A 25,059-nucleotide genomic window follows, 5' to 3' on the forward strand; every position below is an offset into this window, starting at 1 on the left:
TTCTATTGCTTTTTGGAGAGTGTCTGTTTGTTGATTCATTTCCATGCTTTCCTTTAGTTCTTCAGTTCTTTGAGCATAATTGCTGTTTTGAAGCCTTTGTCTGCTAAATGAATCCAACAGCTGGATCAGAGATAGTTCCTACTGACTGCTTCTTTTCTTGAGGGTGAGACAATACTTCCCTGTTATTTTTTCATGTCTCAAATTTAGGTGAAAATGGACATTCAGATAATATATTGTAGCTACTCTGGCTCTGATTTTCCCCCTGAAGGTTGTTGTTTCTATCTTTGTTTAGTAACCGGCATAGGCTAATTCAGAAAAATCTATCCTCCCTTGTGGTGCAGCCCCTGATGGATCTGCTCAGTGGGTTTTTTAAAAATTCGTTTTTATCTTGAAGCCTGGCTTTTTAGGGATTGCACCTGCATCTTTCTAGCACATTAGTCAGCCAATGACGGGACAGAAGTTTTGCTCAAACACCTCAAGTCAGTAAGGCTTCCTTTCTCTGTCAATCCGTCAGCACAAAAAATGTATTCAAAGTTCAGACCATTTTAAAGTCTTCCCCAACTTTAACATTTCACAGGACCTTTCTGCATATTCTCTACACGTGCATGCAGTTTGAGGGCTAGTCAGGCCTGGCCATGACCACAAGTTCAGGCTAATAGAGTGGCTGGTCATACCTGCTCTTCTGTGGCCAAAATTGCCATTTCCACTAACAAAGCTGCTGGGCACAGGCATGACTTCCCACTCCCAAAGCAAGTAAGCCCCCTTCAATGACAGTAGTTAAGACTGCTGATATTTACAAATTGCCCCTCCACGTTACCAAGTTGCAGTGTTAGGGGATAGGAAATGCCCAGGAAAGAATGCCACAGACTTCTGCTTCATATCTGAAGCTCAGCAGCTTTTCAGGCATAAATGATTCTCAGATGTTATATACCTTTGGTTAATTTCCAGAGCACCAAAATGGTTATTCTGTCAATTCTGCCCTTGAGGGAAGAATTTGCTGATCTCAACTCAGGCATGGTCGGAAATTTCACTGCAGAAATGTTTTTTAGGTTTCCTTTAATCCACAGGCCCCTCTCCATCCTTTTCGTTTTCTTTTCTGTTGAAAGACCCAGGTCATGTGACCTGTGGAGTTTCCCAGTCTGGATTTTGCTGACTGCATTCTCATGGTGCAGTTCAACATTTCCCTCTATATTCTGTATTTCCTGCAAATAGGCACCTACATCCAAAGAATGGATCGGGCTGAGGGTGGATCTCTTTGGCAAGACTACAGGAAGCACTCAAAATGTAGTCATCTTTTTGTGATCTTGGCAGTCACTGATGCTTAATGTCTGTATTTATTCATTTATGGGGAGTTGAAAACAGTGATGTTCTAATTCTACCATGTTTTGTCATTTATAAGCTGTAATACTTTTATAAATAGGTGCTTCTACTGAGGATATACTAGTTGGCTATCCAGTCATACAGCTCATGCAGAAAAGGCATAATAAATGCCTCAATCTTCCCTTTACCTGTTTTCAAGGTAATGAACTGGTTTCTTAGGCTCTTCTTAAGGTAAATTATTCTTGTTAAATACATTATTAAATCATTATTGAGTCATAAATTTACAAATATTTATTGAGTTTTAATTCATGGCTCGTTATCATTCTTGAAATTAAAACTGTCCTCTCTTTGGTCAGTGTGAGCTTCTTTGGGTTGGCTTCTGAGAATTTCTGGTATCTTCCTACTATTCTTTGATAGCTTCCTTGCTGACCAGTAATACAAGATGCATCCTTCAAGCTCTTCACATTTCATGTCTAGACCTGGATTCAGCCATTTCTCCAAGAAACTCTGTTTTCTTTTGTTGAGAAATGATATTTTTTTTTTTTTTTTTTTTGAGACGGAGTCTTGCTGTGTCTCCTGGGCTGGAGTGCAGTGGCCGGATCTCAGCTCACTGCAAGCTCCGCCTCCCGGGTTTACGCCATTCTCCTGCCTCAGCCTCCGGAGTAGCTGGGACTACAGGCCCCCGCCACCTCGCCCGGCTAGTTTTTTGTATTTTTAGTAGAGACGGGGTTTCACCGTGTTAGCCAGGATGGTCTCGATCTCCTGACCTCATGATCCGCCCGTCTCGGCCTCCCAAAGTGCTGGGATTACAAGCTTGAGCCACTGCGCCCGGCCTGAGAAATGATATTTCAAGTTCACAATCTGGACGGTAAGGATGCTCAGTGCTGCTGGGGTAGATGATTGTATCTAGTCTTTTCAGTGAACAGAACCAGGAGACAAATAGATGAATAGATAGATGAAGAGAATGGGGGGTGTGGCAAGAGACGCCTTCTGAATTCGTATTAATACTTTCTATTTGAAAATTCAAATCCAAGGCTCTATAGCTTTTTATTTACATTTGATACTACACATTTGTATCTCCTTTCTTCCACACCAAGAATACAGATTTTCAAAGATATAGAAAATGACAGAATTAGACTATTCTGTAATTACTCATTTGTTTTTACCACATATCTCAGACAACAGTTTCAGAATAACAATACTAATACTAATTTCTGAAAGCATTAAATTATTTTATTTTGCATGCAGTCCAGCCCCGCTTAAAGTTACATTGTATCCAATTGTCAATGCATGGGAATTACATCCGATATTGTTTGCTCCTTCAGTCTTAGTTCTACAGCTAACTATGTATTTAGTGCTCACCACCAGTCCTTATGCTGACCTAGCTCTAGCTATTTTGATTGTCTGAAGCACATTCTCTAATAGATTCCTTAAGAAAGGCTCATGTTAATATACCCTGAGGCCTTATAAATTGGTAACATTTTGTCTGTTTTTCCTACTTGAAAGTCAGTTTTTCTGGACACAAAATCCTTGGCTTATTCTTTCCCTGAAAATTCTAAATATGTTACTCCCATTTTCTTCTAGCAGAAAGCACTGCTGTCGAAAAATCTGAAGATAATCTAATTTTCCCCCTTGTAAGTCATATGCTTTCTTTTCCTACATGTCTAAATGATTTCTCCTTTAACTAGAATACATCTTAGTGTTGGACTTCTTAGACTGATATTCTTGGCCACATGATACTCTTTTAAATATAGTTTAGAATCTCTTATTTTAAGAAAGTTGCCTTGAATTCATTTTTATCATTTGTTCTATTCCATTGGTTTAGTTTTCTTCCTCAGGGACTCCTGCTGCCCATACATTCAATCTTCTTTGTCTCAAATACGTGTTACTGTTTCTCAAATTCTTTTTATATCTTTTCCATTTTCTTTTATTTATTTAGGACATCTAGTTTCACTCTATCCCCAAGGCTGGAGTGCAGTGATGTGATCTTGGTTCACTGCAACTTCTGCCTCCCGGGTTCAAGTGATTCTCATGCCTCAGCCTCTCAAGTACCTGGGATTAAAGGCATGTGCCACCATGCCCAGCTGATTTTTGTAATTTTAGTAGAGATGGGGTTTTGCCATGTTGGCCAGGCTGGTCTTGAACTCCTGACCTCAGATGATCCACCCACTTCAGCCTCCTAAAGAGCTGGGATTACAGGTGTGAGCCATTGCGCCTGGCCTCATTTCCTTTTAATTTAAATTCTTTTCCTCTTTGTAACTTCTACTTTTCTTCAGCTAGTATCCCCTGTGTTGCTTTGAGTTGCATCCTCATTTCTAGAATGAATTTTTCTTTTATTTCTCAGTCTTTCTGTCACCTTATTTCTGAGCCTTAAAAACTCTGATTTACATTCATCTTTCAAGTCTTGTATCATTTCCTTATTCTCTTGAAACTTGTTTTGAAGTAGTGATTTACTGGTGTGCTTTCACTGTCCACAGGGGTGTTATTTCTCCCTTTATTCTCTTTTTTTCTAATAATAACTTTGTGTTATTTGACCTTGCTTGACACTTTCTGCAGTGGATTTGACCTTGCTTGCTCATTTTTATGTGAGCCTTGCTTCCTGGGAATTCCAGTCTCCGTTCTCCTCCCCTACTTTTGTCTGGACCATCTCTTTCCTTTGTATCCATGTCCCTGTACTGCTCAATTTTGATTCTACTCCCAGTTGTTTTTCCTGAGTATGAAGCCCTGTCCCAAAAGGAAGGCTTGTTGGGCCAGTCTTTTGAGTTCATAGGGGCTGGACTGCTGCAAGTCTCTCAGATCCTTTGTCCTCAGTACTGCAGACAGCATAACCCTTTCCCATTTCTATTGCTGCTCTCAGCCTGGTTGAACTTTCTTGCAAATATCTGTTAGCTATTTTGGGGTTCTCCTGTCTCAAGTACACCAGGTACCCTAATTCTTCCCTCTTCCTCCTGCACTGTTACAAATGTACACAATTCTGTTCTGTTTGTATTTCTTTTTACTAAGAGTATGTATTGCTTCTGTAAAATTTTAAAAACAGGGCCTGGTGCGGTGGCTCACGCCTATAATCCCAGCACTTTGGGAGGCTGAGGCGGATGGATTTTGAAATCAGGAATTAAAGACCAGCCTGGCCAACATGGTGAAACCCCGTCTCTACTAAAAATACGAAAATTAGCCAGGCATGGTGGCACATGCATGTAATCCCAGCTACCGGGGAGGCTGAGGCAGGACAATCGCTTGAACCCGGGAAGCGGAGGTTGCAGTGAGCCGAGAAGGTGCCACCGCACTCCAGCCTGGGGGACAAAGCAACACTCCGTCTTAAAAAAAAAAAAAAAAAAAAAAGATTTTAAAAGTAGTGTTGTTGAGCACGGTGGTCATCACTGGGTAACAGAATTAATAGTAATTTTTACTTTTTAAGTCTTTTTGCATTGTTGTCTCACAATTAGCATCTATTACTTATACAGTAAGAAAATCAGACTATTTCCCTTTTTTTTTTTTTTTTTTTTGACACAGTGTCTCACTCTGTCGCCCAGGCTGGAGTGCAGTGGCACGATCTCAGCTCACTGCAAGCTCTGTCTCCCGGGTTCACACCATTCTCCTGCCTCAGCCTCCCGAGTAGCTGGGACTACAGATGCCCGCCACCATGCCTGGCTAATTTTTTTGATATTTTTAGTAGAGACGGGGTTTCACTGTGTTAGCCAAGATGGTCTCCATCTCCTGACCTCATGATCCACCTGCCTCGGCCCCCCACAGTGCTGGGATTACAGGCATGAGCCACTGCGCCCGGCCTATTTTCATTTTTAAAAACAATGTTTATAGACACTGAAAATCCAACAAAGAGAAGAAATAAATTCTAACTTGGGCTTTACTGAGTAAAAGTTTATTAATTATAGTCATCTAGGTGACTGGTTTACAGTTCACATACACACTGTCACGCACATTACCACACATCTCATTTAGAATCAGATTAACTTTACATATCCACACACAGCAATATGTATCAGGTTTACCTTGTCAGTTTTAGAATTCCAAAATTTTCTAAGATTATTTGATAACTATATTTTTAATGTGTTTTTCTTTTAAAAAATTTGGGTTTTTTTCTTTTGATAACTATAATGAATTATACTCCAAATCCTGGTTTTTGCTTAAGAATATCAATCTACTCAAGCAACAACTAAAAACAGACGGAAACAAACTAAAAAGTTTTCATGAGCTATCATTCAGACTTTCAAAAGGCCTGACAGCATACTGTGCAACCAGTTAACCTTCAAGACACATACCCCATCTGTGCCGCAGACCCCTAACCTAAAAGGACGCTAACCTCAAAAAGACACTGAGGAAAAGGACAAGTTTAAAAATACTGTTTAATCATCAGACTGGTAAAAGCATCTTTTAAGCTTCCAAATTTGTTAAAAATCTTCTCTTACAAAATTTCTGTAAAATGGAAAAATTGATTAGCTACCTATCTATCTACTTACATAAAAAAAAAAAAAAATAGGATCTCACTATGTTGCCTAGGCTGGTCTTGAACTAGGAGCCTCAAGCAATCCTCCAGCCTTGGCCTCTCAAAGTGCTGTGATTACAGGAGTGAGCCACCATGCCTGGCCTACTGGGCTTTAAATAGCCACTGCAAAAAGACTATCATCCTTTTAACAACTGACTACCATTTCTGAATGAATGACTTTCTAAACAAATACAACTACCACAAGCCGTATTCTGGCTGCCATCACCTCTTACTGTGCTAAAGTCTTAATTCTTGAAATTTTCTCCCCTCTTCCAAGCCTCCAATCAGGATTTTGTTCCTATCACTCTACTGAAACTGCCTGTCAAGGTCACTCACAAGTTCATCATATCAAATCTAATCACCACTGTTCTGCCATACTCTTACTGGATCTCTCAAAAGCAGCTCAAACAATGGAGCCCTCCCTCCTTCTTGAAATACTTTTTCTTGGTAGCAGGACACCAATCTTCTGCCATTTCACTTTTGTCACTCTCGGTTTCTGGCTTCTTCTCTTTTGCCTGACCTTTAAATGTCACATCACACCAAGGCTTGGGTCTACACTGTCTGCTCCTTATAGCTAAGCTTGCCCCTAAGACATGCTCTCCATATCCAAACCGCCCCAGAGCTGACCGATCCTTCCTCGGCGCTCCAGTCAAATGTCATCATCCCTGTCTCCTTAACATCTCCTTAACATCAGAAATCTACTAGGACTCTCAAAATCACCAAAACTCTTAATTTCTCCTTTAAAACCATTCCTCTTCCTGATATTCCCAACTCAGTATACAGTTATGCCATCCATCTAGTTATTCATGCGAAAAGCCTTAATTCTCCCTTTTTCATTTCTTATTTCCAATCAACTGACAAGTCCTTTTTACTTTTTCTCCAAAATACAGGCTATAAAGAATCTAATCTGTCCTCCACATTGACTATCACCACCAGATATAAATCATCATTGCCTCTTGCCTGTGGTAAAAGCCTCCTAACTGATCTCCAGGATCCACTCTTGTCCCCTACATTCCAGTCTTCAGATAACACAGATAAGTCTATGAACCACATCACTCTTCCGCTTAAACAATCTGTTGCTTGCTTCCTTTTCCTTATGGTCTCCCCATGCTTCAGCTACAACGCCCCTCGCACACCTTCCAAACCCCAAGCTAGTTTTTGCCTCGGGACCTTTGCCAGTGCAGTTTCTTTAGCCTGGAAGGCCTCCCCCCTAGGTCTTGACATGGCTCTCATCATCTACATCAGTTCCAAATGTCATCTACTCAAAGAACTCTTCCCTGGCCATCTTGTTCTACTGGTTTCTCTCTCTCTTCTCTCTCCTATTACCCTGTTTTAATGAACTGATTGCACTTATTCTCACCTAAAAGTATTTATTTCCTTGCTTCCCACAATTTGAAAATAAGATCCACAGCAGTAGGAGCCATGAGGTCTTGCTGGCCAGCATGTTCCCAGCAACTAGGACACACAGTAGGGGCTTACAGAACACTGGTTTAATCCAATAAAACCATGTATTCTGCCAAAACAAAAACCAAGCAAAAGAAAAATAGACTCCTCCTGTATAAGTTGGGTCCAGAACAAAAGAACTATGCTGAGAGCACACTGGTGAAAGAAGGTACCAAGTCTACCCACAGAATTTCCTAGAATCGAAAATTCTATTTTCTGGGTGTTCTAAGGCAAGTCATAGCATCACTGCACCCATTTTTCTCTCTTCTCTGTAGGGGAGTTGAACAAAATCATTGTTCAGACCCCAGTCTGAGCCTTAATTCTACAGTGTGTGAACAACTACAATAAAAAATATCTGAGGCTGGGTGCCATGGCTTATCTTGTAATCTCAGTATTTTGGGAAGCCAAGATGGGAGGATTAACTTGAGATTAGGAGTTTGAGACCAGCCTGGGCAACAGAGCAAGACTCTATCTACAAAAAAAATTTTTAAATTACTTCAGTGTGGTGGTGCATGCCTGTAGTCCTAGCTACACAGGAGGCTGAAGCAGGAGGAACGCTTGAGCCTAGGAGTTGGGGCTGCAGTGAGCTATGATCGTGCCACTGCACTCTAGTCTGGGCAACAGAGTGAGGCCCTGTCTCAAAACAAAAAACCCATGCAGACAAGGGACCATGGAAGAGTGACACACCATGTCACCCAGTTAGTTTTGTGATAATGAAGGCAAGGAGAAGGTAATTTTAAAAAACCTAAAGCCAGCTGGCGGTAAAGCCAGGACTTTGGGAGGCCGAGGAGGGTGGATCACAAGGGTCAGGAGTTCAAGACCAGCCTGGGCAAGATGGTGAAACCCTGGCTCTACTAAAAATACAAAAATTAGCCAGGTGTGATGGTGGGCGCCTGTAGTCCCAGCTACTCAGGAGGCTGAGGCAGGAGAATTGCTTGAACCTGGGAGGCAGAGGTTGCAGTGAGCTAAGATTTAAAAAAAAAAAAAAAAAAGAAACCTAAAGCCTTTATATAAAGGGAGTTTTGGACAGGTTTTACCTTCTTTGTTAGAAATATGGCCTTAAGCAAAATGTTCAATTTCTGAGAATCTCACTTCCCTCATTTATATAACAGGGCTAATACATTAAGCATACTTTTTAGGGTTATCATTGTGATCAAATAATATAAGTGAAGGCACATACTATATATAAGAGCAAGGAAATGCAGAGTCAGATTTTTGTTTTGTTTTTTGAGATAGGGTCTGGCTCTGTTACCCAGGCTGGAGTGCAGTGGCACAATCTCGGCTCACTGCAACCTCCACCTCCTGGGCTCAAGCCATCCTTCTGCCTCAGCCTCCCAAGCAGTCAGGACTACAGGCACACACCACCATACCCAGACAATTTTTGTATTTTTTGTAGAGATGGGGTTTTGCCATGTTGCCCAGGTTGGTCTCAAACTCCTGAGCTCAAGCGATCTGCCCACCTCGGCCTCCCGAAGGGCTGAGATTACAGGTATGAGCCGCCACACCTGACCAATAATTTTAACTATTAATTAGAAAGCAGGCCAGGTGTGGTGTCTCACACCTGTAATCCCAACATTTTGGGAGGCTGAGGGGGTGGAGTTCAAGACCAACGTGACCAACATGGTGAAACCCTCTCTCTACTAAAAATACAAAAATTAGCTGGGTGTTGTGGCTCGTGCCTGTAATCCCAGCTAATCAGGAGGCTGAGACAGGACAACTGCTTGAACCCGGGAGGCAGAGGTTGCAGTGAGCTGAGATCATGCCACTGCACTCCAGCCTGGCCGACTGTGTGAGAGTCTGTCTCAAAAAAAGAAAGGAGAGGGGAGGGGAGGAGAGGGGAGGGAAAGGCAAGGGCAAGAAAAGAAAGAAAACAATGACAATAGTAATAAATTATTTTATTCTCAAGTGGCTGAACGAACTATATACACACACACACACACACATATATATAGATTTATTTATATTACGCTAGATTGAGCTGAGAGGTGGAACTAGAAAATACTTGAGCAAACTTGAACCAAAATCATGTACTAGTAACTTCTCCTATGTCCTGACATCCTTCATGGATTAGCTTCATCAAAATCATTTATCGAGAACATCGATGTGATGAGAACGAGGTGAGGAAAGGCAGGGAGAACTCTGCGGGAAAGAGTGATGGGCTGCCTGGCAGAGTATCAGGTCAGAAATCCTGGCAGGTTCCCTTCCAAACAGCAGCAGGTTACTTAACGACTATAAAACTTTCTCAGCAGTAAGGTCACAACCTCCTGAAACTAAATCAGCAATAACTCCACAACTGAAATTCTGATGGCAGAATGGAATAAGAGAAAACAAATTAAATGGTACAGGAAAAGTTACTGACCCCCAAGTTTGAGTGAAAAAGAAGAAATGGGGTGCCTCTAGTCATCTGACCTTTTCTCCACTATGAGATTTCTTCTTGCAGCACTGGAAGAAAGCCAACAGAAAACCAAATACCATTGTTTTGTTTTGTTTTGTTTTAGACACGGTATCACTTTGTCACCCAGGCTGGGGTGCAGTAGTGTGATCTTGGCTTACCTCTTGTGCTCAAGTGATCCTCCTGCCACGGCTTCCCAAGTGGCTGGGACAATAGGCACCCACCACTGTGCCTGGTTACTTTTTAAATTTTCAGTAGCAATGAGGCCTTGTTACGTTGCCAGGCTGGTCTCAAACACCTGGGATCAAGCAATCCTCCTGCTTTGGCCTCCCAAAGTGTTAGGATTACAGGCATGAGCCACTGTGTTTGACCCCAAACACTCTTTAACTATTTTAACACCTGGGTCCTGACCAAAGATTGGCTACAGAGACCTTCAGGGATTCAGAGCCAGTTCCACTTAAATTAGCTGGCTAACTAAAGGCTAAACATTGTGAGCACACACTGGACAAGACAAACAACGGCCCCAGTCATGTGGAGGCTGCTGCAGTGTTCATTTCTGCTCTTCCTCGCCTTTGCTCATACAAAGGCAAAAGAAAGATTTTTCTTTCTTTTCTTGGACCACTCTCCTATTTGCCTAAAAATCTTCCCAAAACCTTTCCCCTTACAAAAACCAGCCTTGTGGCTAAAACTTATTAAAAGAGAGGCAATATATTGTTTTTAATAGGAAATCTAATAAGTAAAACCAGAGTATTTCTGTATCTTAGCTTATCGTGAATTGCATCAGAGACACCCCGAATTACTGCTGACTGCCCCCTCCCAAATCTATTTCACTTTATCACCTATCATCAGCTGAGGATGAAGAGATGAAAAGAAACTCTAACCACAATTTTCATGTTTTGTTTTAAACTGTTAAACAATCTCCCCATGAATCAGATGTTAGCTTTGATTACTGTGACCTTCAAATCAACCTAAATAATTAAATCTAGAATGAGAACAGAAATCAGAACTACTGATCTCAGTCAACTAATTAACCAATTAACTTATAAGAAAAATACCTGCTTGAAAGATAATTTTTTATGGAATCATGTTTGTTTGTTTTGAGATGGAGTCTCACTCTGTCGCCCAGGCTGGAGTACAGTGGCACAATCTTGGCTCACTGCAGCCGCCGCCTCCCAGGTTCTCCTGCCTCAGCCTGCCAAGTAGCTAGGATTACAGGTGTGCACCACCACACCTAATTTTTTTATATTTTCGGTAAGATAGGGTTTCGCCATGTTGACCAGGCTGGTCTCATGTTGACCAGGCTGGTCTCACTTGCCTCAGTCCCCCAAAGTGCTGGGATTACAGGCGCAAGCCATCACGCCTGGCTGGAATTAGGTTTTTAATCAAGATAACAATGTTTATTTTTCTCTATTCCATTTTGTTCTAAGAAAGAATTTAATGTGGCCAAGTGACTCAATACTGTGATTCAAAATATATATTTCTAGATGCCATAATCCAAAGGAATTGTTCATGCACAAGGAGAAACAGACATTATGGAAACCTAAAACCAAAAGGAAGAAGGATCAATGGAAGAGCAAAAAAAAAAAAAAACAAAACCCAGAGGTCGCAGCAGCAGACTATAAGTTTGTTCCTTTTCCCCTGACTGACAGCCTACATCTCTGCTTTCATTTTGATTACTGTACATCCTAGGGTTAAAACGTGAACATGCTCCTTCTTCTCCCCAGCACTATCTTCCTGCAGGGGGCCATCATTTTTCAGACAGAATTACCTCCTAGAATTTCATAATGTTATAAACTGAGAGGGAAAAAAAGGAAAACATTTATTTTTAAAATATACAAGAAAACATAGAAACCAATTCATTTTCAGACTTACCAAATGCTGGTGCGCTAGAAATAGCTGGTTGCTGTTTCATGACAGGGGGAAGTGCAGAGGGTAGCTGATATCCTTGTAGCTTCAGTTTGATAAGTTTCATAGCTATGGAAAACTCCACTTGATCCATTCTTCCATCATTATTCATGTCAGCTAGTGCCCTGCAAACCAACAGCATGGCCTGAGAACAACTGTGACCATAAAAGAACCTTTCCAAAACCACCACTCTCACCAACACGAAAACAAAATAATTAGCACTCTTACCCTTAGAGAGAACAACAGAAACCATAACTGCTTACCAAGCTATGGGGAATAGCCTGTAAATACTGGCCACGTTTTATACAAACATAAAATATCTTTCACTCTGCCACTTCAGCAGGTAATTTTCAGCCTCAGTGTGAGGATATGTATTTTAGACATCAAAAGGGGTTTCTTTCTGAAGTGATGAAAACATTCTAAAATTAGCTAATAGTGACTGTTGCACAACTCTGTGAATAAACTAAAACCAATGAATCAGACACTTTAAATGAGTAAATTTTATTATGTGAATTATTTCACAATAAAGCTATTAGAAAAGAAAAAGATTTAGAAACAGAGAATGTTAATATTGCTAGAGATACTCAGACTGCATTCTTTGTAGAGCTCTACAAACTTCAGTGTGGGAACATGACACAGTATGCTATGCTACCTACTTATGCTATGCTAGGGTTACTCAACTATAATGCTACGAAACCTCTAAAGCTCTTGAAACTAACTTTTCTTTAGAATCGTGCCCCTTATCACTCAACAATTTTGTAACTCAGCTTACAAAATGTGTTTGCTATCTGAAAATGGTACTCAAATATACGTGGTCCAACGCAGCCTACAATGAGCTTTAATGTAAAGTACTTTCTCAAAGAAGAGTAAATAAAAGAAATCGTTTCTCGGCCTTTTGGCCAAGATCAAGTAAGCAAAACTTTGTCCTTGTAACTGGAAACTACATTATATCATCAAAACTGTGCATATTCATGACTTAAGCTCTTCTGCATAAAAAAGTTTTATTCAGATTTTATTTATTTTAATCCAGATATTAAAAGCATGAGGATTTTTTTAAACCAATGTTGGCCAGGCGCGGTGGCTCAAGCCCGTAATCCCAGCACTTTGGGAGGCCGAGATGGGTGGATCACGAGGTCAGGAGATCGAGACCATCCTGGCTAACAGTGAAACCCCGTCTCTACTAAAAAATACAAAAAACTAGCCGGGCGAGGTGGCGGCCGCCTGTAATCCCAGCTACTCTGGAGGCTGAGGCAGTGAGCTGAGATCCGGCCACTGCACTCCAGCCTGGGTGACAGAGCGAGACTCCGCCTCACAAAAAAAAAAAAAAAAAAAAAACAATGTTACAAAAAAATGTATTTGAAAGATCTAAATAAGCCAGTTCAATTAAAATACCATGATTAGCAATCTTTTAGACTGAGCCATATCTGGACAGTGTTCACAAAAGAAAATTAAGTTACACAGAAAATAATTCTGCATAGCTGGAATTAACTCAAAGAAAGAAAACATGCATGGCATAAGACAAAGATCAAAAAATCTCAAAGTGATCAAAATTGTAAAAGTCGGCACAATCATTTTAGAAAATAAAGATCATAACGCAGGAAATGAAGTTCTGTGGTTGCAGAAACCTTCTTTTTGCCTCAGATAGGAGCTCCCCCTTCTCCTGTAGTCATGGGCCCTTCAGCAATGAATTCAGAATCTGAACTCTTCTCACTGCTTGTAAATTTAAGCATCACTTTTCTGTATTTCGTGGCCATTTGGATTTGCACTTCTATGAACTGCTTATTCAAATCCTTTGCCAAATTTTCTGTATACTGCATGTCTTTTCGCTGTTAGTTCATAAGAGCTCGTAGTGTATCACAAATTAACTGTTTATCTGCTGACCGCTGAAAGATTTTTAAAAATTCATTATCTGTTGATTTATGTATATTTATGGTATAGAAATTCTAAATTATCATATATAAAATATTTCTTTTATCAGATGATTAGAAGGTTTTTAGTCCTTGATTTTCTAACATTGTATTATTTTATTTCATTTCAATCCTTAAACCAATAATCATGTGTGGGGGTGGGGTAGTTATTCCAGGGTCCAATCATATTTCTTCTACATGGATTCCTAGCTTTCCCACTAATATTTATTAATTAATCCCTTTTCTTCTCACTGAACTAATATACATTTTGTCATGTATCAAATGTTCATATGAAGTGAGAACTATTTCTGGACTATCTGTTCTGACTGAACAATTTCCAGGTCGATAATTACAATGATTTGATCACACTGGCTCTCTGGCATATTGTGATCCGGGAAGGTCTGGGAAGGTTTTTCTTTTTCCCTTGGTTATTCATGGATGTCTATTTTCCAATGAACATTTAGATCATTTTACCTATTATACAAACAACCCTACTGGGATCCAAAAACTGCCTTAGAAGGGGATTTTTGAAGAACTGATTAAACCGCAATTGCTTTTGCACCAATAGTTTACCCAATCAAAGAAAAGAGAATCTTTCCAGTTGTTCAAATATACTAATATTTCCTTTAATAAAATTGTATCACTTTTTTCATATAATATGCTTTTCTTGCTAAATATATTCTGAAGAATTTTATCATTTTTGCCAGATTTTACATGAAACATTCCCCCCATTTCCATTTTTTAGGTGCTTATTTCAAGCATAGAAACATTTTTTATTTAAAAAAATTATTTAGGTTGTATTCAGCTATCCTACCAGACTCCTACAAGTCTTATTAATGTTTTAAAACGAAAATCTCTTAAGTATACAGTCACATAACTAGAAAAAAATGAGCATTATCTTTCTTTTCCAATATTTAAGCCTATCTTTTTTATTGGTTTTACTGCCTCTAAGACATTACTGAATGCGTTCTTGCTCAGTTCTGAGTTTAAATGAAACAGTAGATTTACTACAGCTAACAGTTAATAGAGTTCATTGTTTAGAGTGACAGTTCGTAGTGATTTCTGGAAAATAATGTAAACTAAAAACAAAATTTTGAGTCCCCCACCAACTGAACGGACCCCTCATCTCAGCCAAGGGCATTCCAAAGTTAACCTGAAAAACTAGTTCAAGCTATGACAGGAAGAGGAAGTCGGACGTGCCTCATTATACCCTCCTCCCTTTTGGAATTCAGGCCCAGCGGATCAGCATTAGCATCAACACAGGCCTTAAGACTGATAAAGGAAGCTCTTAAAGTCTGATAAGAAATATTTACCACCTAGTTTCTCTGAAGTCTACTACCCAGAGGCTTCACCCGTAGGACAAAACTTTGTTCTCCAAAACCACTTATGATAACCCACACATTCCTTTTTGTTGATTCCAGCTCTTTAGATAATAACTCTTTCAATGAAATGCCAATTAAAAAATCTTGAATCCGGCCGGGCGCGGTGGCTCAAGCCTGTAATCCCAGCACTTCGGGAGACCGAGACGGGCGGATCACGAGGTCAGGAGATCGAGACCATCCTGGCGGTCAGGAGATCGAGACCATCCTGGCTAACACGGTGAAACCCCGTCTCTACTAAAAATACAAAAAACTAGCCAGGCGAGGTGGCGGGCGCCTGTAGTCCCAGCTACTTCGGAGGCTGAGGCAGGAGAATGGTGTAAACCCGGGAGGCGGAGCTTGCAGTGAGCTGAGATCCGGCCACTGCACTCCAGCCCAGGCGACAGAGCAAGACTCCATCTCAAAAAAAAAAAAAAAAATCTTGAATCCACCTATGACCTGGAAGCCTCTGCTTCCAGTTGTCCCTTTGTTCCAGACTGAAATAATGTACATTTTACATATATTGATTGATGTCTTATGTCTCCCTAAAATGTATAAAACCCTGTTATATACCAACCACCTTGGGCAAATGGTCTCAGGATCTCCTGAGGGCTGTGTCACAGGCCACTGGTCACCATATTTGGCTCGGAATAAACCTTTCCAAGTATTTTAGAGTTTGACTCTTTTCATGGATAGTAGTCTCACATATTTAAGTAGTTTCCTTTCTACTTATTAGAAATGGTTACTGTATTTTTCATCAGGTGTCTAACTGTAATTACCGATTCAATCACAAGTTTTCTTCTTCCTTTTATCTGCTGAAATAATGATTAATGTTCACAGAATTTTTTGACTGACTCTGAACCAATCTTGCACCTCTGGGATAACATTGGTCATGGTGTATTCTTTTCACACATTGTGAAATTCGAATTGTTAAGATTTTGATTTTTTTTTGCATCTATGTTCATAATTGAAACTGGTTTCTAGTTGCTTTATTTTTGTACTACCTTTCAGGTTTTATAAAGGAAATTAAGTAAATGAAATGGTGAACTTCCTTCTTTTGCTAAGTAGTTTTTAAAAATATACGCAATTGTTTAAAATGGTTTGGCAGGGAAGAGTTCCCATTAATCAAAATCAACATCAACATGCATACTAAAACCAATCAATCAGTCAGGCAGGTGCCCACTTCCTATTCCCCACACCACTGCCCAATATGATCTATGGTGAGAAACAGGAATATCCAATGTGGGACAATGAGTAGGTTAGGGGAGAAGACTTCAGGTAATGGCTTAATTAGACTCTAAAGGCATCCTACAGAAGTGTTTCCATGGGTGAGGAGAAGAAATTTAATCATGAGGTTCCAGGGACTTGACTTTAGACTACACACCATAATCTCAACATTTGGTTGAAAATGTGATACTCAAAAAATGCTTTTCTCAATAAACATAACTGTGGGGAATCCCTGGTAATGAAAACTCTAAGAAATTTATGGAAATATGGTAGTTACAGCTGGGCGCAGTGGATCATGCCTGTAATCCCAGCACTTTGGGAGACCGAGGCAGGTGGATACCCTGAGGTCAGGAGTTCGAGACCAGTCTGATCAACAAGGTGAAACCCTGTCTCTACTAAAAGCACAAAAATTGGCTGGGCATGCAGGTGCCTGTAGTCCCAGCTACTTGGGAGGCTGAGGCAGGAAAATTGCTTGAACCTGGGAGACAGGTTGCAGTGACCTAAGATTGCACCTCCAGCCTAGGTGACAGAGCGAGACTCCATCTCAAAAAAAAGAAAAGAAAAGAAAAGAAAAGAACAAAGAGCATTTATAGCAGGTTACCTTAATGTGAGGAAAGGAAGTAATTTAAATATGAATACATACATACTATACACATTATGTACTTGCCTTTTTGCAGCAAAAATAAACAAAAGAAGGGTAACAGGAAACTAATACAATGGGTGGGAACAGGGTACAGGGAAAGAAGAGGGAGTGACATTGTCTGAGCACACCTTTTGGTTGAATTTTGGCTTTTAGACCCTTTTTAATCTGTTATGTATTTAAATAATAAATGAAGTCCACAAAGATGAGGAGTGGTATCTAAATTAAATAAAAATGAAAATAAACCTAACCATATTATAAATAAGTAACATATCCACCTAAGAGGTGGAAAAAAAAGCCTAGTCCAAGTAACTTCACATAGTACTTTATATGTCCTCTGTTTAAAAACAAAAGGAACTACAAAGTAATCTTGAACTCTACTGTGAAAGGAAAATAAAGACTCAGGACTCCCAATTCACTATGCAAAAGAAAGAAAAGTAAGCTGAAAGCTGAGTCATGCAAGAAGCTGTCATTCCTTTTGTTCCCAAGCAGAGAGCTACAAATAAAAGGTCAAATATCTCTACAGGTGGCTACTTTATGTTCCATTTTATGTTATGTAAAGTGACGACTTACTGAGCACTTTATTGATTTACTATTACCTAATTGACTATTCCCCTGCCTGGTCCTTTTCTCTGGCAACATATGGATTACCACACCCTCCCTCTTTGCCCTCCAGCCTACCTGTTCCCTTTAAATACTGAAGCCATCAAAATCATCATTGGGGAACGGTACAGACTATTTCTGTGATTCTGTGCTTATTTCCTCCCGGCATTTCCTTAACTTTGGCAAAATAAACTCCTAAACTGATTGAGATCTCTTATCTCAGATACTTTTTGGTTTACACTACTTACTGGTTCGTTGTTTTTGTTTATTTGAGACAGGGTCTCACTCTGTCGCCCTGGCTGGAGTACAGTGGCATGATCATAGCTCAATGCAGGCTTGAATCCTCAGCTCAAGTGATCCTCCCACCCCATCCTCTGAGTAGCTGAGACTACAGGCTTGCGCCACCACACCTGGATTTTTTTTTTTTTTTTTAAGTAGAGATGGGGTCTCGCTATGTTGCCCAGGCAGGTCTCAAACTCATGGGCTCAAGTGATCCTCCTCCCTCAGCCTCCCAAATGCTGGGATTACAGGCATGAGCCACAGCACCAGGCCTAAATTTGTTGTTTGTAGTGGAGGTGAATGTAACAACTCTGAAACTACTCTGTATGTGTTACAGGATGAAGGGATGAGGCCAGGCTCCTCTTGCCCCACCTCATTCCCCGCAGTGTTGGCATCTATAGATTCCTTTAAGAGCCTAGCTCATCCACAAAGGCTGGCCTCAGGTTGCTCATCTCTCACCTGTGGCCCCCTGGGCTGGAAGTGAGACCCAGCAGCAGCGCAGACTAAACTAGCTTCGTCAAACATTCATTCTCATTCATTCGAAAACCAATTATTGGGGGGAGGGGGGTGGGCATCTATCTGGAAATTGGGGTTACACCTATGAAAAAGACACAGTTCCTGCCACCACAGAGCTTATAATTTAGTGCAAGTAGAACTAATGAGAACAAACCGGATTACTCTACATGGTGATAAGTGCTACCAAGGCAAAGGGAAGATGTGGGCAGAGGGGACCACTTCAGACTAGTTGGTCACGGAATGCCACTTTGGGGAGGTGACATATGAACTGAAACGTGAAAGGCAATGAACCTGCGATGTGAGGAACTACAGCAACTGAATTATAGGAAGAGGAAACGCTAAGTACAATGACCCTGAGGCAAGGAGAAGCCTGGCCCATTTAAAGAACAGGAAGAAGGCTGGGCAGGATGGCTCAAGCCCGTAATCCCAGCACTTTGGGAGGCTGAGGTGGACGGATCACAAGGTCATGAGATCCAGACCATCCTGTCCAACATGGTGAAACCCTGCTACTGAAAATACAAAAATTAGCTGGGCATGGTGGTGCGCGCCTCTAGTCCCAGCAACTCAGGAGGCTAAGGCAGCAGAATTGCTTCAACCTGGGAGGCAGAGGTTGCAGTAAGCCGAGATCGCACCACTGTACTCCTGAAAAGATTATTCCTGGCGGATGCGGTGGCTCATGCCTGTAATCCCAGCACTTTGGGAGGCTGAGGCGGGTGAATCATCTGAGATCAGGAGTTCAAGCCCAGCCTGGCCAACGTAGTGAAACCCCGTCTCTACTAAAAATACAAAAATTAGCTGGGCGTGGTAGTGTGCACCTGTAATCCTAGTTACTCAAGGTGCTGATGCAGAAGAATCACTTGGACCTGGGAGACGGAGGTTGCAGTGAGCCCAGATTGCGCCACTGCCCAGCCTGGGCTACAGAGTGAGACTTTGTCTCAAAAAAAAAAAAAGATTATTCCAGCTGCTGTTCGGAGACTAGAATCTTAAGGGGCAAGTATGAAAGAGAGAATCCAGTCCAGATGCTCGAACAGTGGGCCCAGGTGAGATGACAGGTTAGGATGGTAGCAGTAGGAAAGAAGTGGCCAGACTGGGGATAAAGTCGGTAAATGCAGTCATGTTGATGGATTGGGTGTGCAGGGTGAAGAAAAGAGAGAAATCAAGTGTGGTGCCCAGGTGTTGATTTGGGCAGCCAGGTAACTAAGATGTCATCTTAGTTCAATGCCATGAACTACCGAGATGGTAAAGGCTCAGGAACGAGGGATGGAGGAGAGGGGATCAAGAGTCCAGGATGCCTTATTCTTTTTTTTTTGTACTGAGTTTAGCAAATTGATCTTGTTGGGGTTGAAGGCCCTTCTGACACATACTCAGGAGTGTCTTAAGTACAAACTGTTAATATATAGCTGTTTGCTCTGACCCACCCATTCTGAACCAGATCATAAAGCTGATCTAATCCTTGCCTTCACGTGTCTGGTTCCCTTCTTTCCTCTCAGGGCCCATTTCCAGGTAGTGCTCCCTCGCTCCCTCTTTTCTCTCCATTTCTGCTGGCCCTCCGCCTCAGATTCCAGAGCCCTCATCCAGCCTCTTTACCACTGTCTCTTTTTCCTTCCTGTACCTTCTGGCTCTTGTCTATTCTCACTGCTTTATTCTCCTCCCCTCCACATCACAGCAAGGTTGGAAAAATTCTAAGCACTTCAATTGCCAAAAGGATATCTGCCAACTTCCTTCCAGCTCCTTATTAATAAGACAATTTCTAGGAAGATGTATCATCTTTGGCCACAGTTATAATTTGGCATTACACACACTGACTTGACTCCATCCTCTGAGAATTAAGGTTTTCTTATATTCTTAATTGGAAATCAGCTAGGAGAGACAAGGAGTCCCCAAAGCATTAACAGATTACAGTTCAAAAGTTCACAAATTAGTTAACTGGAATATATTTTCTACACAGAAATAAAATATAATAAAGGTTTCTAACATATACTGTCCATCAGTTCATATCACTCAAATATTTGAAACAAAGTCCAGAACAAAGCAAGTAAAGCTCAGAGAGAAACCAGACAGTTTCCAATTCTCAATCCAAACTTCTCTTCTTTGCTGAATGTGGTGGCTAATGCCTATAATCCCAGGACTTTGGGAGGCTGAGGCGGGCAGACTGCTCGAGTCTAGGAGTTCAAGACCAGCCTGGGCAGCATGGCAAAACCCCATCTCCACATAAAACACAAAAATTAGCCAGGCATGGTGGTGCATGCCTGTAGTCTCAGCTACTCAGGAGGCTGAGGTGGGAGGACTGTTTGAGCCCAGAAGGTTGAGGTTGCAGTGAGCTATGATCATGCCACTGCACTCCAGCCTGGGTGACAGAGTAAGACCCTGTCTCAAAAACAAACAAAAAAGCAAAAAATTATCTTCTTCCCCAGATGACTGACACAAGGACTGCCTAAAACTTCAGAGTCAAACCCATTACTCTCTCTACCAAAAGGAGTAAGGACTTACCCTGGGACCCTACCAGAAAAATCACAGAAGAAAATAAGAACAGTATGGGGGTTGGGAGGGCTGCTTCTTTAGATCAGCTATTATTAGTTGCAATTTTAAAAACCTAGGTTTGGCCGGCTGCGGTGGGTCACGCCTGTAATTCCAGCACTTTGGGAGGCTGAGGCAAGCAGATTACTTCAGGTCAGAGGTTTGAGACCAGGTTAGCTAACATGGTGAAACCCTGTCTCTACTAAAAATACAAAAATTAGGTGGGCATGGTGGTGGGCACCTATAATCCCAGCTACTTGGGAGGCTGAGGGAGGAGAATCACTTGAACCTGGGAGGCAGAGGTTGGAGTGAGCTAAGTTCGTGCCATTGCACTACAGCCTGGGCGACAGAGCAAGACTCCATCTCAAAATATAAACAAGAAAAAACAAACAAAAAACACCCCTAGGCTTTAAAAGATCAAGTACTGCCCAGGGTTACTATGTGACTAAGTATCAGTCAGCTTAGTTGAAAGATAGATCTTGCTAAACTCATACTTTGCACTGCATTATTCCATCATCTGGGCAGGGTATCAGTGGTTCATGAAATTTCCAATGACTTTTCAAAGATACTTCTTTTGGGAAAAAAAAATGTTACAGACATTTTTTGATAGTAAAATATGACATCACACACTTATTTAGCAAAATGTAAGAAAAAAATTAAAGATTAATTGATTCAATCTAAGATTGCCAAATTACCATCTTTAATTAATAAAAATGGTCACTATAAAAATTTGACTTTGGGCCACTCAGGTAAAAAGTACTTTAGAAAGTTAAGACAACTGTTTTTATTTTTTAGAGACAGGGTCTTGCTCTGTCACCCAGGCTAGAAGGCACAATCATAGCTAACTGCAGCCTCGAACTTCAGGGCTCAAGCAATTCTCCCGCTTCAGCCTCCCTAGCAGCTAAGACTACAGGCATGCACAATGCCCAGCTAATTAAAAAAAATTTTTTTGGCTGGGCACAGTGGCTCATGCCTATAATTCCAGCACTTTGGGAGGTCGAGGCAGGCAGATCACAAGGTCAGGAGTTCAAGACCAGCATGACCAACATGGTGAAATCCCGTCTCTACTAAAAATACCAAAATTAGCCACGTGTGGTGGTGCAGGCCTGCAATCCCAGCTACTCAGGAGGCTGAGGCAGGAGAATAGCTTGAAGCTGGGAGGCGGAGATTGCAGTGAGCCAAGATCATGTCATTGCAATCCAGCCTGGACAACAAGAGCAAAACTCCATCTCCAAAAAAAAAAAAATTTTTTTTTTAATTTTTAAAAATTTTTTCAAAGATAAGGGCTCGTTATGTTGCCCAGGTTGGTCTCAAACTCCTAGGCTCAAGCAGTGCTCCCACCTTGACCTCCCAAAGCATTGGGATTACAAAAGTGGGCCACCACACCCAGCCAAATGTCACTTTTTTCAATTAAGACAGTTGTCTTTGCCAGGCATGGTGGCTACACCTATAATCCCAGCACTTTGGGAGGCAAAGGCAGGAAGATGGCCTGAGTCTAGGAGTTCGAGACCAACACGGACAACATAGCAAGATCCCATCTCTACAAAAAACAGAAGAAAAAAAATTAAATTCATTAGAGTGTATTTTGTTTTACTCCATCACACTTACCACCACATGACAATTTTTGTGTTGTTACTGTCTTCCTCCACTAGATTGTAGTTTCAATAAAAGAATGGATTCTGTCTATTTTGTTCATTGCTATATTCCAAGCACCTATTAACAGTCCCTGGCCCATAGTAGATATCTGATGAATAATTTTTCAGTGTTGAAAGAATAAATGAACTTTCAAAAACTGGGAATAGAACATAAAAGCATAATCCAGTGGAGGAAGTTAAGTCTGGGGAAGAAGGTTCCAGTGAGATGTCCTGATGGTGTGAGACATGATCATGTATGAGGCGCGAAGCAGAAGAAGCTTGTTACGTTCACACAGGTGCCACAGGTCTCTTGTGTTTAAATTGTCACATTTAACTGACAGAACAGCACTTCTGTGCTCACTTGCACATGACTTCTTTCTTACAGGCTGTTTCTTCATCTGATCCTTTTACTTTACTTAAACTGTAATTCCAAAACCGCTTGGTTTTCTGATTTTTCAGCTCTAATAGATCAGAAGTTAGAATCAGAATGGCTTCAGAGGAGCAAGCACACTAGTTTAGAGACAGTCTGGCAGCCAATATGCTGACAACCAGGAAAAAGAAAATAAAGCGGACACCCAAAAAAAGCACACGGATCTGGTATCATTTCGTTTCAATTCAAATATATCCAAATACACACGCGCGCGCGCGCACACACACACACACACACACACACGCATATATATATACCGTGAAAGTTTTGCTATTTCAGGACGAGTAACTGATTTTCATAATGATGACATTTCATCGAGAAAAGCTTAGACTGTGTTCTGTAGACCATGCTTAAAAGAAACACAAAGCTCTATCAACCTTTATTAATTTCTATAAGATTATAAATGTAAAAGTTTGGTCATTTAAGAGGACAAAGTAATCAGCTGGAAAATTTAATTATGTAGAATACCCAGTCCCTGGAGATGATAGCTTTTTGGGTTTTATTTTGAGGGTCTATTATGTGACAGGAGCCACAATAAGTCCTTGCTTTTTCTGGAATCTTCTCAACAACTCTCATAAAACTATAAGCATTCCTATTTTCTAGATTAGAAAACTGAGGTAAAAGAGGGTAACTGTATCTCCAAATCAGAGATACTGAACATGGTACATCTGGGATTCAAACTCAGGTGTAGACTACAAATCACATGCTCTTTCTTCACAGTGAGCTGCCTTCACAGAACTAATTAACTCAGGGAAGTGAAGTATTCAGTACCCTTGGTGAAAAAATGAGACATCTTAGAGGACAACAGAATTCAGCATTGCTCTCCAAAGCCATGAGTCTAGAATCCAAACCTGTATTTGCCACCCTTTTTTATTATACTCTCTGTATTTCCTGTGGCTTAAAAGATTGAATGCCTATTTGTGATAGTTGAAGAATTCAATATTATCTATTAATATTATGGATTCACCATGCACTAACTCCCTAATATTTTCTTTACCTTTTATTCTTCAGTCAATGAAAGATAAAAATTCATTCCATTATAAAGCAAGAAATGTGGGACATTCAAATAAATATGGGTGATATGGATGAAGCCAAAACTAACTGGTGAAGGAACACCAAAATTTAGATGTCTCCATGGAAATTCAACTTTTTGACAGTGTTGTCATTCAAATATCACCACTTTTTTTGTTTTGTTTTAGTTCCATATGAGAAAGACACTTTTCAGACATCATTTTCTGGTAAGAAGTAACAAGATATTTCAGGCTAGAAATACATGTTCTCCTTTTAAAACATAAGAAATCATATTAACATATAGAACTAAATGGTATTTTATTTTGCCTTATGCTTATGTAAAATTCCAACTTACCATATCTGTGCTAAAACAGGTTGAGGTAACCCAGATTGAAAAAAAAAGTTTCTAGCTTGATCACCTGTAAATTAAACGGAAAAAGTTACAGGGGAAAAAAAAAAAAAAAAAAACTCAACAGCTAACAGAAATCCTCTAACAGCAAAATTACAAAATTTAAAAAGAGGCTGGTAATACTATAAATACCGAGTTGAGTGCATTATAAAAGTCCAAGGATAAGCCCAAAGGCAACAGTAAAACAATCCATCAGCACTGACTTTAGGATTAAAAAAAAATCATTTCAATAAGGGCCTGCCATTTCCTGGCATAGATTTTCCACTTTAATTAATCTGCTAATAACTAAGGATGAATAGCTACCCACTGTGCAAAAGCACATTTATAGGAATCCTTAGGAAACCGATGACCCATACTTTCACTTTATAAAAAAATTTATTTGCCATTCCCAATACCTATACTCCAAATTCTGGGTACTTCTGATATATTTACGGAGAATAACAATGATTAAGAACTACACCTGAGGTCAGGAGTTCAAGACCAGCCTGGCCAACATAGTGAAGCCCCATCTCTACCAAAAATACAAAAAATAAGCTAGGCGTGGTAGTGGGCGCCTGTAATCCCAACTACTTGGGAGGCTGAGGCAGGAGAATTGTTTGAAACTGGGAGGCAGAGGTTGCAGTGAGCCAAGATCATGCCATTGTACTCCAGCCTGGGCAACAAGAGCGAAACTCTGCCTCAAACAAACAAAAAAAACAATTAGCAAGGCATGGTAGCAGAACAATTCCCCAGGAAATAAAGATTCCATTTTTTCTAAAGTGAATTCCTGAAAAATAATCAAACAGGAAAATTAGTTTGTTTATTTTTTGAGATGGAGTCTCACTCTGTCACCTAGGCTGGAGTGCAGTGGCGTGATCTCAGCTCACTGCAACCTCTGGCTCTTGGGTTCAGGCAATTCTCCTGCCTCAGCCTCCCAAGTAGCTGGAATTACAGGCGCTCACCACCACACCCAGCTGATTTTTTATTT

At 40.7% G+C, this 25,059-nt stretch overlaps 1 protein-coding gene across 4 annotated transcripts in view; it reads right to left on the minus strand.

Annotated features, from left to right (window-relative positions):
• The window catches only part of ITSN1 (intersectin 1), a 242,715-nt gene that overhangs the window by 141,407 nt on the left and 76,249 nt on the right, over window positions 1–25,059 (minus strand). For 3 of the 4 annotated variants that reach the window (XM_023190769.2, XM_023190761.3, XM_023190748.3), the window contains exons 4-5: window positions 24,039–24,102; window positions 11,529–11,686 (exon numbers count right to left, since the gene is read on the minus strand). In XM_023190769.2, coding sequence (XP_023046537.1) covers window positions 11,529–11,686; window positions 24,039–24,102 — 222 coding nt within the window. The remainder of the gene's footprint in view (window positions 1–11,528; window positions 11,687–24,038; window positions 24,103–25,059) is intronic. The other variant, XM_023190755.2, reaches the window with a different exon arrangement.

Source organism: Piliocolobus tephrosceles, chromosome 19, assembly GCF_002776525.5.
Source record: "Piliocolobus tephrosceles isolate RC106 chromosome 19, ASM277652v3, whole genome shotgun sequence".
Taxonomy (NCBI): Eukaryota; Metazoa; Chordata; class Mammalia; order Primates; family Cercopithecidae; genus Piliocolobus; species Piliocolobus tephrosceles.